This window comes from Syngnathus typhle, linkage group LG15 (genome assembly GCF_033458585.1).
Source record: "Syngnathus typhle isolate RoL2023-S1 ecotype Sweden linkage group LG15, RoL_Styp_1.0, whole genome shotgun sequence".
Classification (NCBI taxonomy): Eukaryota; Metazoa; Chordata; class Actinopteri; order Syngnathiformes; family Syngnathidae; genus Syngnathus; species Syngnathus typhle.
This window is the reverse complement of record NC_083752.1, coordinates 5,684,218-5,702,380: the sequence shown is the minus strand read 5'-3', so window position 1 is coordinate 5,702,380 and position 18,163 is coordinate 5,684,218. Positions and strand designations below refer to the sequence as shown.

Below are 18,163 nucleotides of genomic sequence, written 5' to 3'. Positions count from 1 at the left end.
TACACACATTACTGGCGCTTGATTTTTATTTGGATTTATTCCGAGTAAGGTGTTTACTTGAAACGTCAAAACTAGCATCTGTTGGGTGGATGGATGGATGGATGGATGGATAGATGGGGCCAAAAGAAGAGCGCAAAGGGGCTGTGAGTGGCCACCACCTCCAGCTTGATCAGATGATTGAAGAACACGTCAAATAGGAAGGAAAGCAAGATGTGTGCCCTAACGGCACCTTCCGTTCCTTGCGTGAGAGGCCAAAGTGGCGTTTGATTGATGGCCACTTCCATCATTTGACCCAATTCCTGCTTTTCCCCACAATGCCATCCTCAATTCTCGAAGCCATTCATTGTTGACGACTCAAAGAAAAATGGCTGACAGCTTCTTTGGAAATAAGGCGTTTCTTTCAAATCAGCCATTTATTGGAAGTAAGCTATTTATTTGGAGTTAAGCTTGAAGTCAAACGTTTATTCACAGTAAGCGCTTTAGTCAGACGTTTTTGCGTTAAGGTGTTCATTTAGAGTAAGGCATTTATTTGGAGGAAGTCAGGTAAGTTTATTTGGAGTCATTTTGAAGTCAGGAATGTATTTAAAGTAAGGTATGAATTGAAGTGATTCAGGTGTACGAAAGAAACAGTGTGATGTCGAAATGAAGGAAGCACGGTGTGATGCTTTACCCGTCTGGGTCCATTATTCTTCAGCTCAAACACGTCCATCGTGTAGTTGACCCTGCGGCCATAGTGGTCAAACTGGACATTACCTGTTAATCCCTGTAGCCGCACCTAAACACAAAGGCATGGCAATCAATTTAATGTGACGGGATAAGGACTTTGCAAATGAGAGGCGCGTGGAAGTCCACCTGTTTGAGAGTACGCTCCATATCCATGCCCTGGTTCCACGGGGCGGCGGGGTTGGCCAGGCAATCCCCGGCGTTCCCCCGGCGGGAAATGTCCACCTTTTGCCTGCGCAGGTTCCTGAACGCCTCGGCCATCACCATCACGCCGTCGTACGTCAATGCCGAAGTGTACTGCGAGGTAGGATGCTAGCTTTATTCTTCAGCGCAAATCATTTGCACCTAAACAAGTTGTTTCTCATTCACCTAAAGACTGGATGAATATTTGTGTTTACCTCTTCTATACATCCATTAGAGCAATTGCGGGGACTGGTGCAAAGATGAAGAGCGAGTGTTTAGCCCGCACGGGGCGCAAACAGCCTGACTTTAATCATTGTGACTAGCGGGAGTTCATCAGCTTGGCTTCCTCCTATTCATTAGCTCGCCGCCGCGCTATTCTTTTAGCACGGCCGTCGTTCTTGTCCTTTTTTTCACGCTGACAAGAGGCCCGCAGCGTCTACTTACATACACCGCACGCAGGGCTTTAGTTGTACAAACACTTTTTTCTTTTTCTTTTTTTTGCAGCACCAGCAGCATTCATTGGGCCGTTGCCATTAGTAGCAAAACGAGTAAACATAAACAAGGATGCAAACAAAACTGTTTTACTGTTGTTAGCAATTTGGGACACTTTTTAGCTAACTTTTGTATATTTTGTAAGATATGAGGATTATTATTATTATTAAGACTATATTCAAATGTACAACTTTCCTTTTATTTGCAGAATGGTTGGAGGTTAAGCGATAGTAATTCAGCAAGGAGCTCTGCTGAATATTCCAAAGCGTGAGGCACACTTTTTCCACACCGTTGCAGCTGCTTCATAAATATAAGAGTAAAGATTTGCTCAAGATTTGCGGGCGTTTTCTGACCGCCTACTTGCCCCACTGCCATTCGCTGTCCGTGCAACAAACAGCAAAGTGGGTCAGTCTGTCACATCGCGGCGGATGATGGGCCGCTGCCAAGCCGACCGTGGCGCTACCGCCGGGCCCACGAATGCTTTCCGCTACATTGTGCTAGATATAGCAGCGAGCCCAGCAAGCTTGCGTGCTATACCTTAGGCGGCGCATCAGATCCCGGGTACTCTCTTTGATCCAGCTTGTTCCAGCGCTGCATCAATTTGATAACCATGGGATTGCTGAAGTCCACCAGCTGGAAACCCGTCACGTTGGCGCCGCCATGCATGAAGCGCTCCAGATTGATGTCCTTGAAACCCTTGAGGGCACCACGAGCACAAAGACTCGTCACGGCAGAAATTGCAGATGTGCGACGTGCGCCGATTGCGTGGCCTCAACTATGTTGGAATAGCGCGTGAAATGATATGCCGCTTCTGCTATTAGGACTGAAATAGCTTGAATTAATACAGAAATGGAGTGAAATTGACTTCATAGTAGTGTGGCTGAAGAACATAAACCAGAATGGTCCATGTTTCACAGCAGGTGAGCTGAAAGGTCAAGTCTTGATGTAGCTAGCAAGATTTATAGCTCGCCTCACTTCACACAAAGAAGATTTTTTTTATTTTGGTCCTCACCAGGTTGGCCATGATGTAGTGGTAGCCTTTGACGTGTTTTCCAACGCTGACAATCTGCAAAGAGACAATGTGGTGGTGGTGGTGGGGGGTACAAGCGTTAAAATTGACAGCGTGACATCATCGCGCGTTAATTGCATTAAGCCATGCGCGTGACGGGCAACCTAGATAGCGTGTCCAGACGTAAATATGTTCAGACAAAGCGCACACAATGGTGTGACGCACACACACACAAGCCACGTGTTGATAAAAAGTGATTTTGAAAGCTGACATCTGCCGGAAAATCCCACTGGACAAGCACTTACTGGGAGTGTGAACTAAGCAGCGAAAGAAAAAAAGAGAAAGAAACAATTTAAATTTCTCCAGAGAGTTTGTAAGGGAGATAATATGATGGGAAAAAAAAAAAAAACTTCATAGGGCGACTGGAAGAAAGATGACACTACTGAGAAAAAATATGCTTATACTATTAATCAGGAAGCGCAATATTGCAACAATATTATTGTGTTATCAATCAATATCCCAGTTTTCTGTCAGTTTTGGAGATAAATGTTAAAAAAAAAATGCTTTTTTTTAACCGCTAATTGCACTTTAAAGATACAAACGATGCCATTTTGAATCGATCCAAACTAAAAGGTGAAATTTGAGCACATGCAGTAAAATCTCAGCACAGTGTGTTCAGCGATGTACGCCGCGTCTCGGGGGGCATAACAGAGTGTAAAGCGTAAATGGTGTGGCAGATGTCAAGAGTGGAGATTGGGTGAATAATTGAACAGACACCAGTTGCCCCTGCAGAAAGATGTGAGGGGGGGGGGGGGGGGCTCGGGAAGGTGAGCGTGTTTACGCCAAACATTACTCCAAATCAAAATTACTCCTTTTTCTATTAGCCCGCTCAAAGACTGCGAGACAAATATCGATGAAAGGCATACGCACTTCATTAGCGCTTAAAAGCACCATATTAAGAAAATGCACAGTCTGGACAAACAATCTGGCTATCATTGGCAAAATATCACTCACGATCAAGAGCATAGTGTGACTTTGGCCCATTTGGCGCCATTACCTGTTCCAGCATGTTCTGCAGCCTCTCAGCCTCCAGGTCGATCACAAACTTCTTCTCCTGCCGCCGGTCCAGGTCTTCCAGGAGGCGTCGGTAGTTGGCGTCGTTGAAGTTTTCCACGCAGATGGCGCTCACCTGCCAGTTGTTTTGTCCCGCCCTCTCCATGATGGCCTGCAAGATGGCGTAGCCTGAAACAAAAGGTGACTCGTGTCAAATCACGTCCGTGCGCAGGTGGAAGAAAATTAAACCATTCTTAGAAATGGTCCAAAATGGCTGCTTTGAAGCAAAATGGCTGACTTAGTTTCAACTTTCATGAATGGATCCCGCGTGCAAATGCTGTCGTCGGGTGCGGGGGGGGGTTGTCAAGTTGCTTTGAAAAGAAGAGCGCTGACTGCGGCGAACTGCGAGGGCAGCGGCTGTTCGCCGGCAGGAACAGATGTCCCCCTTTAAACGGCCCCTCCTAGTGCCCATCACAGTCTGGCAACCTGACTCCCTTTGCTACCAATTAGTGGCTTAACCTGCACTCTGGCAACCCACCCACGCACACTCCTTCCTTCCCACCTGCACCTCTTCAAACACTACTAAGCCACTCGGGAGAAGACGGCGCAGAGGGAGATTGCACACATCCAAGTCATAATATTAGGTACGCCTGCACCTGTCTAGTTAGGTCCGAAACAAAGTTGAAATGTTGAAAATGTTGCATTCACGCAACACGACGCCGATCCGGTTGTTGATGTGTGTCGCCTCCTTCTTACATTATGCTTTTAGACAGCAGATAGGAAATATTATGTTTTCCCAAAAAAACGAGCCATCCATCACAACGTGTACAAGCAGCCTCTAGCCAGGGAAGAAATGTTGTTTTGTTTACAGCCCGACCGGCCTGTGCTCATTTTTCACATACTCGTTTCTTTTCTTTTTTTTCTGCAAGCGGCATTCTATTTTTGAAACCTATGTCCGCTTTTGACGGACAAGCCTTGACTCATTAAAAAAGACATCATGTTTGCGGAGCGAGTCGAATGGCTTTTCAACACTGCCGAGCGGGAATATAAGAGAAGGAAAAAGTGAGGGAGGGGTGTCTGATGAACAAATGTGAATCTGTCCTGACACCGTCTTTACTCCGCAACCTCTGCGGAGGGAATGAAAAACATTTGAATGCGTTCTGGAAAATGAAAAAGTGAGATGTGATCCAGCCTTGTCATGGAAATGTGACACTATTGACTCTCTCTGGCATACATAAAATGCAGCAGAGGCAAAAGATCGGATGCCAGACTATCAAAAGGGTAAGAAAAGTCCCTGAAAGACACAAATGGGACTTCAGGTGAGGGAGCCGGCGAGGGTGGAACACGAGCCGCAACATTTGGACCAAGAGCTGCACTGCGATATCGATCGGCCTTCTCCACCCGGCGGCATGCTGCGGACAAAGTAGCGCCATTATTTTACGCCGTGGTGTGTGCAATTTCAGGGGCAGGAGCCATACAGGAAATGAGCCAGTATTAATCAAATGGCCCTGGACAAAGGCGATAACGCCATTTACACCTGTCTGCTGCAATTGTTTGGGATTCAATGATTCCTTTTTTTTTATTAAAAAAAAAAAAAAGACATCTCCTCAAAAGTGAATGTAGAACATTTGGTCACGTTTTTACCATAACAGAGTGTGTTTTCAGAAATGGGTTCTTGGGACTTTTTTATGTCATGATAGACAAAAAAAAAAGGCCAAGTGGGAAACTCACCCCGATCAGTGTCGTAGAGAAAGACAAACTTGTTCCAGTCGTAGTGGTCCAACAAGGACAAGAGCGCCCCCCGGATGGACGGCCGGAGTTGCAGGGTGAACTGGCTCTCGCCCTCGGTGGGGAAGCTGGGCGTGATGAGGGAGATGTGCAGTGCGCTGCAGAAGGACGTCAACGTGTGGACCGAGCGCTTATCGTAGAGGCCGAAGATGGCGAAGACACCTCGGGAGTACTGGGAGCAAACTGTGGGGCCAGAATAAAAAAATAAATAAAATCAATAATGCTAGGAGAATCAGTTCATCTCATTTCAGATCACAGCTAAGGAGTCATTTGCTAATTTGGGTCTTCTGTGGCTGCTACATTAGCTCAATGCTAATAATAATACATTTGATTTTGTCATCAAAACGCAAATTCAGGCATTTGTCCAAATGGAGTTAAGGAAATATTTTAATTTCCTTCTACAGAGAAAAACTATTTAGTGTGCAAAATACGAAAAGGCTGCACGAGGCGTTTTGTTGGCCACACTTTGAATTCAAAAAACGACTGGTGGACAGCTTAAGGGAGATCTCATTATGGTAAGACTGTGCCTGTCGACTGTAATTGCCCAACGCAATGGGAAGATAATGAGCATCGTCCTCCTCGGCCGACCTACTGAAAGAAGCTCCGGAGGGTCCTTTAACTCCTTGCTATAAACGAGAGGGGCGTCACGCGTGATGTCAGCAACCTTTGCTTTGATAATGCAACCATTGTTTCTTTTGCGCCTTTTACAAATCCGTCTTCTAGCAAGCCATGTTTGCAGAAAGCCTCACAGTAGAGTCCAAGGCTGAAGAACGGCTGTGCATGCCGTCCACATTGAAAGATGACGGCCCTCGGGAGCGGTGGTGTTGCGCTTGAGAGCGGCTCCGCTCGAGCAAGAAAGCAGGTTGAAAATGCTCACAGCCCATTCATGTCCTCTCTGGGGCTTCACACACACACACACATACACACACACACACGTGGCAAAGGATATCTCAGAAAATAGCCAAAATGTCAATCATCTGGCAGGTTTCTAAGGGGGGCAGTGCCCCTGCGGTCTCCCCTCTAGCCCCACTACTGGTGTCCTGTTAAGATGGACATGCCCACCAAATGAAGTGAAACTAGTATTAGGGGAGGCTTTCAAACTAGCAGCACAGCTCTTTGATTGTACTATTAACACCTTCAGGGACAATTTTTAATCATTCCAGGAGGTAGACTCATCGCCGCCGCACAAAAGCCGATAGCGGGCGATCCATCAGTGTCACGGCGGCTCACACGGCGTGCACCGTTGTGACCTCGTGGGCGGTCCCACGGAATCCTGGACTGGTCCATTTAGGCCCACACCAGCGGTGACCCTGAAAGCGCATCCGCTAGCCTTACACTCCACTGCACAAACAGGTCACACACAACACACACACACATCGTGCAGCAGCTGATCAATGCTTCAGACTTGCATGCGTGACACACAAACGGGACTTCGGCGCGTCATTTCTGTGGGATAAAAAAAAAAAAAACGGTTTTGTCATCATCAAGCGTATATATACATTTTTTTTTTCTGTGCTGGCCTGGCATGATTTCGGACCACTTAGTCGCTTTGTTATGTGCTTCGGGTGAAATTTTGTAGACCGGGGCAAAAATGTATCAATCAAATCTAGAATTTAAAGTAAAAAAAAAAGAAAAAAAAAAGAAAAAAAAAAGAAAAAAAAAAGTAAATCCATCCATGGTCCAAAGCCGATTATAGGCACAGACAACAATCTCCATTTACAACTACAGGCAATTTCGTTCTGAGGCTGCTCCGTGATGAGCATGAACAGACAAACTACTATTCGCGTTCCCATTCCCACCTATGGACATTATTTTTCTTTCAATGACATTTCTATCTTCTATCGAGTGAGATCTAATGGCGCGAAATGAGCGCTAGATGCTTTTAATGACATCCTTTCACAACACGAGATCAACTGCACAAAAACGTCTCCATTGACTGGTTGAGAATGGAGCAGCGAGAGGCACGCAAAGACAAACAATAGAAGAGTCCCTTTTGTGGAGGCGTCTGCGGGCTTCAACGTCGATAATGTCGCCCTCCAATGAGGGAGCCATGAAAAGGAAGCCAGCACGAATAAAATACGACTTGTATGACAGGCACAATGCAGGAAAGGGCACAAATACTATTCGACGACTACGATATTTATAACGACAATACTGTATCATCATAATTGCAATAGTGAATTCACTTTTTGATCATTGAAATATGACCTTGGGATTAACTATGTGGGAACCTTTGACTTGCCACAGCTGAAGTCAAATCCTTGTAAAATGAGCAGCATGGGAAGCAAGAGAACAGAGGGCATCACGTCCTTAAGGAAATAACGCAGTGTACCACACAGCTTCGTATGTGCACACGTGTACGTGTGTGTGTCAGCTTGAATAAAGCACGTGTGCACTCAAGTGCACGCGTGTCCGCATTTGTGCACATTCACATACACAAACGAAGGGGGCGAAAAAAGATGATCCAAGAGACAGAGGAGGGAAGGGGGGGGGGGGGGCTCCCATTGGACATCAAGGCAACACATCTTCTCATAATGCATGACGGCTACTGAAAGAGCATAACTGCACAAACACGTATTGCAAGAACACACACACGTGTACGGTGCACTTGTGTCAGCTTGATTTTGTCTCCCAGTGTGCCTTAGCTTTCAAAGTGATGGCTCAGAGAGAGGGGGGGTGGGGTGGGGATGGGGCGTAGCGCACTCATCATTTCCACGCGAGGCCGTCTTCCAATCAGGCAGTCTGACACTGCATGTTGAAAAGCATTAGCGCTCACCTTTTACGCAGCACGTGGTCATAATATTACAAGGCCTCGCTCGCCTCTAATTAAAGCGCACTTTTGAATCAGAGTGGCATTGGAATGAGGAAATGGCAAATAGTGGCATCCACGCAGAGTGAGCATTTGGCATAATATTAACAACGTACTCGTACGTTACAATTTGTGTCAAGTTGAACGCACAATAAAATTGAGAAATGAATCATCTTAAAAGAGGACATATTGCGTAAAACGGATTTTTAACATCAACAAAATTTGACGACAGCACAAAAAAAGACATAAATGCTCAATTTAAATAAATATACCACAATGCTAAAGACTCCGTTACTAGCGGCTGTTAGCAAGCTAATTTCTAAACGACTTTGACAAAGTGCTATTTCCGTTGATAAAGCGAACACAATCGTTTATGACGTGTTTTCTTATTGAATGCGTTTTCTCCTCCCTCTTGGAAAAAAAAGTGTCATGTAGGACACATCCTGCTGCCTAATGAGTTAATAATTGCTCGTCATTAGCCCGATCCAGGAGTACAATCTTCTTGGGTATTTGTGAAATAAATGCAGCGGGATGCCTGAATACAGTTGGGTGAATAGATTCAATAAAAAACAAAGCCTAGCATCCATCATACAGGGAGACTATTGGCAAAGTGTTGCATGAAATCAGAACTGAAGTGGAGCGACACAATTACACAAAGTGGCGAACCCGTACGAGCCCGTTGTAGAGGGGAGGGGGGGCATGTGACAGAAGGATAAAATATAGTTATGACCGTACGCAGACACCAGGCGCACCCAAAGCCCCCACCAATCAGGAATCCGCTCGAGCCGAAACACATTTACGTCTCGAGGCATCAAAACACAACAAATATAAGCGCTAATAATGTCGCAGAGAAGCTCGCTGGAGGAGATTGCCTGGAGCGCCTCAAAAATTAATATTTTAACCACCGAGGGACGCGCGAACCAAACTCCTTGTAACCACTTAGCATACATAAAACATGAGATAACCAGAAAGGGAGGGAGGGGGGTGGGGGTATGGGAAATTGATTGGAAAGCAACATACCGTAATTTTCGGACTATAAGTCGCACCGGAGTATAAGTCGCCCCCCCACCCAAACGATGGAAAAAAAAAACGCGACTTATAGTCCGAAAATTACGGTACATGTTATTGGAGCAGACTGGGCCTGAACAACCCATCTGAAAGTCTCAAGAATACAATTTTTCGGTCAGTCTGGCAGATTGCTCTCAAAGCTACCAAATGATTCCATCTCAACCAAAGTCTTCAGTCTTGATTGTCAAAGTCTTTGGTCTCACCTAACACATCATCACAGCATTAGCGACTGGCGGCACAACGTAGGCCTCGAAAAGAGCTGCGGAATGAACATTCGAGCCATTCAAGTACTGTTGGTGAGATCCAGCATCGTTGAAGGAGTCACATGAGAAAGAGCGCACATATTACATACACGCTTGCGCATGCATGCATGCACGCACGCCTGGAGTCATCTCCATGTTGGGAAGGATAAAGCACACTCTGCCTCACTGAGTTTTCAGACAGCCCCTTGCGTCCACCCAGCCACACTTAAACCGTGGCAGAGCTTGGAGGACTTTTGGTCTGAGGACAACAGTTTTTTTTCTTCTCTCTCTTCCCTCGATGCTGTCAGATCAGCTCAGCGTCACACACGTGTGGAGTTGAGTGCAATTTAAAGACACAGGCTCGCTCGGGCTGGGCCTTCTTCCAGCTCCGTCACCAGATGTATTCTCTTTACTCATGTGCGCCTGTCAAGCGGGTCTCGGAAAAAAATGCCATAAGAGGGCGGACAGGTTGAGGGCAAAACGAGGACAGAAGAAAAGGAGCCAGCTCGGATGAAGATGGCTGATATGTTGGCCCGCCCTCACCAACCTTCCTCCTTACGTCACGCTTGTTCTCGCTTCCATTCATCAATGCGTCGTCGCTGGTGTTAATCTGTCTTTTGTCACAATTGAAGATAGCAGTGCTGCACTTTACTGTTTGAATATCAATGAGGCTCGGACTGGACCAAACTAGATGGTGCAACTTTTAGTGCTAATCTCATTTAAGGGAATAAATTCAGTCATGCTAGCAAAACAGAAACAATAAATGCAACAAATGTAATCCACAATGACCTACCATGACTGACATGCTGTGTACGCGAGCTTGCGCTGACCGCCGCCGAGACGTTTGCCCTATTTTTAGAAAGCGCTGAAAGCTGCTCAGACGGGCAGAAAACATCCAAAGGCGCACACGGAATAAAATGGCTAGGCCACCCAAGGTATGAGAGAAGAACACCTCCAACATAAATTCATTCTATATCCAAAATTGCCAAATTATATTAGAATATAAAGAAGAATGGAAAGTCACATCTCAGAGTCATTGGGGACTCCGTACTTCGTGTAAACCTGTTTGTGTGTGTGTCCAAGTTGGGCGCTCACTCCTGGGAATTGGCAAACAAGGGAGGAAAGCGTTCCCATGCATTTGTGGCCGGCCGGCGCACTTGTTATTGTGAAATAGGCACTGTCAGCAAACGTAAACACTTTGAATTATTCAAAGTGAACATGAATAATCGAGAAATATCGTTACGTTCGCAGGCTTGGTGCAGCGATGTGAGTTGTATTCCCCCCTGGCGTAAAAACAAGCGTGACCTCCTAAGATGAGCGCTTGTTGACTCTTATTAGTGGGAAGAGTTACTCTCCCCACCTTTCCGTAACAAATGTGCAACCTGCTGAGCGGTTGACAAGAAGATAGTGGATCCTCCAAAGCTGATGGAACTCAAACAGTGTTCAAATAAATACCTCCCAAACCACTGGCTAGAATTATTTTCCTCACAGGGTCTAGAAAACAAAATTGAAAAAAAAACCCGCACAAACCTGAAAATTCTTCAAAAAATGCTGCTCAAGAATAACTCTGATTTCTACGGGGTCAGGTGTAAATCTGGGGAAAAATTCCAGGAAATATAAAATACCCATAAGTCAAAGCATATTTCATATTCCTCCCCCCCCGCGCCGCCAGCTGTAAATAAATCACAAGGATTCGCCGACTGAGCCGTGACTCTCCAGAGTTGCCTACATAACCCGCAGCATTTTCCACCTTCCGCTAAGCTTCCAAAGCGGATGGTACATGCATCTTCATGGCAGGGCCACTTGCAAGACAGCTGGACCTCTTCATCTCTGTATAAATCTTCGGAGGAGTGAGGCGGCGCTAACTCTGACCTCATTACAGGCGCTAACAAGTGTGCGCAACAGCGCTTGGGCTGGGGATTTATCTTCTCGGAGACCAACCATGGGCTCTTATTTGCACTTGAGTGCAATGCTATTGAGTCGATACGCTTGCAAGGTGACCTGAAGTGCAGAACCAGACAGACGGGAGACTATACATCCTTATTTCCTTAACTGGGGACGGACGGTGAAGTCGAAAGTTGCCGCTTGACAAAACAGGTAGTGAGCTGCCACCAAGACGTCACATTCCGTGTTCAAAACGGAGACGACACTTCAAGTGGGTTTCATTTAATTTCTTCCGGGAAATGGACGCTTGCATTATGCATGTTGAGGGAACGCTGGACGTTCGTCACCAAGGAAGAAAATCATCTGGCCTGTCTGCCTCGTTAACCCACCAGAGCACCCCCGTGGAGTCGAGAAATAATTCCGGGGGGGATGTGGGCACGACGCACAACTCAGCGTGAGCAATGTTTGTTTGCAGGATTTAAAAGAGTAAGGAGAGATGAGTCGATTTAATAACAAACGGCCTGATTGTGACACTTAGCGCTCGCTTGCTTGCATGCGGTCGGTCGGTCTCGCTGAAGAAAAGCAACTTTAATGTCAAAGCTCTCGTAAAACAAAGCCGCCTGCAATTTGGATGCCACAAGATCGGGGTGAGGGGAATGACCCTTGAACTTTCAAAGTCAAATCCGGACAAACTTGAAGTTCAAAATGCAATCATGCATTCACATGGCAAAATTGTTACGCAAGAATAGATCCACTTTGGAGAGTCAAGGTGGTTATTAATAAAAAGTATCTGTCCATTTGGATGCACCAGCATCGCTAATAATATGATCAATGGCTTCGTTTTCTCCTCGTTTCTCAACTAGAATCACGTCCGGCTCTGAAAATGTGTTTTCTCTGCGGGCTGTTAATGTGCATCATCATGCAGTCTGTTCCCACAGGATCCTGCAAGTCAGCGGATTTACTCAAATAGAAGTGGCGAAGGGCTGGGCCGGGGGACGGAGGGGTCTCAGATCCCCAGCCAGCTTTCAAGGACAATTCATTATCGTTTGGTAAATTAAGGCGGGGAATTGTAGCGGGGTGGCTAGTCAACAATCCGACGCGTTGAGTCTCTCAGTGAGCAGGAATGGCGGACTGCAAAATGTCAAGGGCAGGCGAAGAAATAAAAAGCCCCCCACCCTCTAAATCCTCTGCAGCGCTTGAAAAATAAGCCCTGACATCAGCTGTGTGCAAATGTGCCAAAAAAGCATTGGAGAATGCAGCTGCTTTGTTGTTTCCCGCAAAGCAAAGCTACTTTTTTTTTCCCCACCTCAACATTATAAAACTCATCTATTAGCAGAGGTTGTCCACACTTGCTTTCTTAAAACAAAAGACGAAAGACTTTTGGATGACAGTTTTGGTAGCCAGCGGGCATATTTGACTCAACATTCATTTTGAAAAAACAAAAAAACTATTATTGCATCTTATTGAGCCCCTTAGTTGTGAAACTCTTCTTCGTGTATTAAGTGTGCCTGTATTATACTGCCACCTGGTGCCCAGAAGCAATCAATCATGGTGTACAAATTGGTTAGTTCTATTTTAATCATTTTTACTGTATGTTTTAAAAAAAAAATCTCAAATTGAAAACCCGAAATCGCAGACACTACAGCGCTTCAGCAGAGTACACGTGCGGGCCGAGATGTTGCAATCATTACATCCCCTAACCCCCGCCTCCCCCTCACTTGTGCCTCCATCCACAGACCACCGCTGAGAAGTTTTATCGACGCGCTCAATAAAAGTGCAATAATTGGCCAATCAACTTACAATCAGGCCGCTTTTCCACGCTGGCCCGCTGGAGAGAGTTGAAACGGCAAGGCCGTCCATCGCCTGCTTTGTAGAGATAAAGCCCCCACACACACGCACAGGGAGCAGATAACTTTGTAATGATCTGCACTAATAACAGTCATCATTTGATGGAGCAGGAGTAGCATAAGGTGAAAGGTTAAAGTGTGTCAGCACATGTGTGCACGCAATAGCAATAGAGAGAGCCACCGGGATGGAGTCTGCCTTGATCAGATACTACAGTACGTTTGCTATGAAGGCCAACAAAAAAAAAAAAAAAGCAGCGCCTGCCAAAATTGATTTCAAACACGCCATGTCAGAAGCGGGAGTCGTTTGACTTTATTTTGGTTTCATTGGCTTTTATGATAGCGAGGTTAACAACTCAACATTAGAAAATGGCAGGCGTTCATTAAAAAGTACTTCATTATACAGCCCAAAATAATTGAGAAGACCGCCTTGAAAAGCTAGATAGCATCAAGATATTGGAGTAGTGGAAAATGAAGAAAAGCAGCTAATTCCGTCTATCTGATGGCCAGTAGGTGACACGTGTGCTCACCTGGAGACAAATAAATCATCCGTGTTGAACGTGCCGGCGTGTCCAAACAATTAGCCTGCTGATTACACGCTCGTTCAATTTCCAGCTTTGATGGAGAAAGCTGTCACGGACGCTGTGAATTATGTGCGCTCTTCATTAGTTCCTCGTCAATGTGGCCGGCCCCACAGGAAGGGGGTGGTGGGGTGGGGGGCAACCTGACATGACCTTTGTTACTTTCCCAATGGATGCAAGAAAATGAATCCCTCTTGCTCTTGTTTAACTTTTTTTTTTTGCAGGTCCGGCATGTCACTTAGCCGTAGTGACAGTTTTGATTCATTTGTCTGTCCTTCAAATAACGTCTGTGTCCCTTCAATCCGTTGGGCTTTCATTAGCGCTAATGTTGCATGAACATTGTTGATATTAGTTCTTCAAGGTCAGCGCCAACTCAGGCGACATTATTATTAACACGCGCATCCGTTCCAAGTATTTGATGACTTTTTTTTTTTAATTCTCATTATCTGAGCATGTCGTGGATCAAATGGACTCATTTCAAAGTAATAGAGGAAGTTTGCATTTGAAGGCAACGTGACAATCGTATTAAAATTTGGACCCCCGCAGCCACAGATGCAACTGTTTCAGCATTTAATTTTTTTTCCAATTTGCCTGTTTACCAAGCAGTGTTTCCCGTATTTACATATCGCAGCGAGATAGTGGAATTTGAGAGGAAAGCGCTCAACACAAGAGAGTTCGACATGACTTCCTGTCCTAGTTTTGCGAGAGAATCTTTCCGAACATCCCCGAAAATAGCCCTTTTTTGTTTGTTGTTTCAATGGAGTGAAGACGGCACAGACAACTGAAGCAGGTAAATAATTGTCATTCTGATTGATGATTCATCAACGCTACTTTTTAAGGAAGAAAATAATTTGTTTAAAAAAAAAAAACGCCATCGATGAGCTAATGAAACGGGTTGATGAAACTGGCATCAACGTTGCACCAGAACACAACCGGCGCAGCAACACATGTAGCCTGCCAATAAAATCTTTATCCTCTACAGAAATGAACACGGGTAGAAATGAGCTTTCTCTGAAGCTATTTAATCAGGGATGAGCTGAGGATGCCTCAGCGTTCGACCAAGCGTGGCAGAAAAAAGCCAAAGAAAAAGCTAAACTGTTGAATTTAAATATTCTATGAAGTACATAACAATGATGTAACTCAAACAGGATCAGGAAGCAACAGTAAATTGTTGTTTGGTGCAAATTGCCTCCCCGGAGTTCTTTCTCGAACTGTGTGACCTGAACACACACACACACACACACGGACGGCTGCGTACGCACGCCTCGGGGGGCACTTACATAACCAGCACACAGATGAAGAGGGGGAGGGACGGGCCGAGGAAGAAAGGGGACGAGTCAAAGTTCATAAAGAGATCATTCACTCGAGAGTCTCCACGTCATAGTTTGCCAATCTTTGTGAGTCATCATCCATATTGCCATTTTAATACATTAATAAAAATAATCTGATTAGATAGTTCAGGTGAAGCTAATTTGGCCGGGTTTACTGTTTTAAAAATAGGGCTCCAATTTGACTGTATTAGCTTCACTGTCGTCAGACTCTTACTTATTTTGCATATGACCTTAGCAAACAAAGTAAAGCAAAGCAAAGCAGCATCGCTACACATTAATGACTCCAATAGCTATGAGGTCAAACCTTGACAGCTACTAAAACTTTTCTATGTCCTGATTGCCATTGCTATCTAGATCACATTCACAATATGAAATCTTGGAAGTGATTGATGTCAGTCTGACTTTGGAATATTACGGACATTTTGCATTTCACCGGGGTGTGTCGACTTATTCTATTCACTGAAGGTGGTGGTTGAGCGTATTAGCATTATCTTCCCCTCCCTTCTTTCACAGCACCTTCACCACATTAATCTCTCATTACCCCCTTCCACTGCCCCCCCTCTACTCCGCATCATCCTTTTTTTTTTTTCCGCCAGCCATTTAGCCGAACAGGCGGCAAAAGGGCCTATTATACATTTTCCACGAATAATAGAGTATGGGGGGAAAAGAGTCCTCTGAATGAAAACCCGTGCAGGAGATAATAGATTTAAATAAGGCCAACACACACACATACATACATACATGTAGTTTTTTGTCATCCAAGGACACACAAAGGAGCGTCGCTCGCCTATGCCGTACTGGCAGACGTGGCATAGAAATGACTCGGCGCAGATGAAGATGTTTTGATGGAGGTCAAAATAAGCCCTCTAAGCATTTAGCTGCAAAAAAAAAAAACGAAGAAAACAACCCTGAATATTTTTCTAGCGGTTAGCCTCGATTCATCTATGTCGTAATGTGATGGCGTCAACATCTGCAATAAAATATCACTTTTGCGTGACGAAGGATAGAACGTTTGACATCAATCATCTAGAGAAGTCATTAAAACAACTGTAACATCCAAGCCAACGATCCGCCCCGGAAAGAAAAAACAGCACAAGGATGAAGCGGCAGAAAAATGAATAAAAGAGTGTAAAATAAGCGTCGGAACAAGCCGTGTGGTTCGATAGCAGATTCTCCCCCTCGCTGGCCCCTGAGCTATCACAGCCATTGATTGGCTCATGTAATTCTGCTCTGATTTACCTCGTCCAATCAATGGGCCGCAGAGCGGCTTCCTGTCACTGCGTGGCGGCCATTAGAGTCGAGGTGAGCAATCACACCATTCTCGGGACTACATATATATATATATAGGGGACGGGATCATCCCATCCACTTTTGGACCCCCTGCTGCATTTGCTGGCTGAGAAGAGCTTAGAGCGGCCATTTCCCGTCCGCCTGGACACGTTTCAAGGAGGCTGTCACCTTGCCATATGAATAAAGATGGCTGGGATTCTATTGTACGAAAAAAGTCAGAGCAAAACAAAAGCGAACTTACAGGCGTTGGTGACGGCGAAGCTGTTTGCCGTCTCGATGTTGTCCACGTGAGGCACCAGGTTGAAGGGCGCTTCGGAGGCATTGGGGCTGGTGTTGTGCAGAAAGATGGCCAAGCGAAAGGCAGTGTACTCCTGATCCGTGTTTCGGATGAACAAGCCGCCTGAGAGGGGAAAAAAGACGGCTTGCTTGAGGTTCTCGGGTACACTCGCATATGAGCCCAAGGAATCCTAACTGCATGTCTCAATTCAGCAATTCATCATTCAGCATTTCATCCATGCTAGCAGGTAGACAGCGGTCGTACGCACGAATCGCGAACGTCATTCCCGGCCTATTCATCAACAGTTTTTTGTTTTGGCCTCGCAAAGTCCGAGGGGATCGCCACAACACCCCAAGGTACTCGTGAACATCTGTGCCACATGTCAGAGCAATCCATCCCGTCCTGCTTTTGTCCGTTCAGCGGGAACGATGAATGTCATAGCAGCGGCAGAAGCCAGCAGGGAATATTAGGGGATCACTAAAGTCATGGGCCAATGCATCAACAGGGGGAAAGATGAACGCTTCTGTCAACTATGCCAATCCATCTACACAGTTTGTGCCGGAGATGTTCCAATTTGAATAGATCTCCAGATTTTCCCCATGTAGCATTACAGATGTTGCTAACCAATAGAAAATAAGGCAAATTGTCATTCATCCAACTCCGAGCGTAGCTTAGCATCAAATTCAACGCTTGGTTCCACTCAGCCGTCTTGGCATTAGCACCTAATTCATGTCCAAAGCTTCTCATTATGGCTGTTCATGCTTGTTCAAATGTCAAAGGTATTTTACGTTGCAGGCAGTTTGTTTCACATTTTCAAAGCGCGCCTGCGGGACATATTTCTTGTGCACAAATGTCCTTTAAAGCAAAATGTCAGTGTCTATTTTTTTTCCAAACGGTTGACCTCCCTTGAACCTAAATTTGTTAGCAAATGCATGCAGTCTGCATTAATTCCCGACGAGAGAACAAACCATCCGATGAGTCACAATGGACTTTTTTTAAATGCAATGGGTTGTGAGTGAAAGTGTGGTTTTTTTTTTCATGACCGCCAACCTTTAGGGAATAAAGTTTAATCATCCTAAACAAGATCTATTTCCAATCTATTTTTTTATGTTGGATCGAAGGATACTTGAAGTTTTTGTGGATATAATGGATTGATTTCCCTCCCCATCCCGTATGTTGGGAAAGCCCATCTTGGTCTTGAAAAAAGATGTCTATGGCCGTCAATGGCAGTGAATGACTTTTAAAAACACCAAGCCCAAAAACACTACGCAAGCCCTGTTGTCGTGGGAGTGGATGGATGGCCATTTTTATGTCAGCACGATGGCACGTCGCCGCCGCCGGTCCAACGGCGCGTTTTCATAACAGAAACCGACCTCTGAACTCCCTGAGGGTGCTATAGTGTATCACATAATATAAAGCGACAAGCACAATCACTGGAACAGCCTGTCATTTCGCATCAGATTGGAGGCTGTGCGACATGTCGACGCCATAAAATAAAAATCCATCCATCCATTTTCTATAGCGATTGTCAGGTCATGGGTGAGCTCGAGTCTATCCCAGATGACTTTGGGTGCGAGAGACTGGGTTAG

At 45.4% G+C, this 18,163-nt stretch overlaps 1 protein-coding gene across 8 annotated transcripts in view; it reads right to left on the bottom strand.

The window, feature by feature from the left end:
* Window positions 1-18,163, bottom strand: part of gria4b (glutamate receptor, ionotropic, AMPA 4b) — a 39,878-nt gene that overhangs the window by 12,338 nt on the left and 9,377 nt on the right. For all 8 annotated transcript variants that reach the window (XR_009718182.1, XR_009718181.1, XM_061299768.1 and 5 more), the window contains exons 3-9: window positions 16,539-16,697; window positions 5,192-5,431; window positions 3,465-3,649; window positions 2,411-2,464; window positions 1,936-2,094; window positions 853-1,020; window positions 671-775 (exon numbers count right to left, since the gene is read on the bottom strand). Coding sequence is in view for 6 of the 8 variants with exons in the window: in XM_061299768.1 (XP_061155752.1) it covers window positions 671-775; window positions 853-1,020; window positions 1,936-2,094; window positions 2,411-2,464; window positions 3,465-3,649; window positions 5,192-5,431; window positions 16,539-16,697 (1,070 nt within the window). In the remaining 2 variants the exon portion in view is untranslated. The remainder of the gene's footprint in view (window positions 1-670; window positions 776-852; window positions 1,021-1,935; window positions 2,095-2,410; window positions 2,465-3,464; window positions 3,650-5,191; window positions 5,432-16,538; window positions 16,698-18,163) is intronic.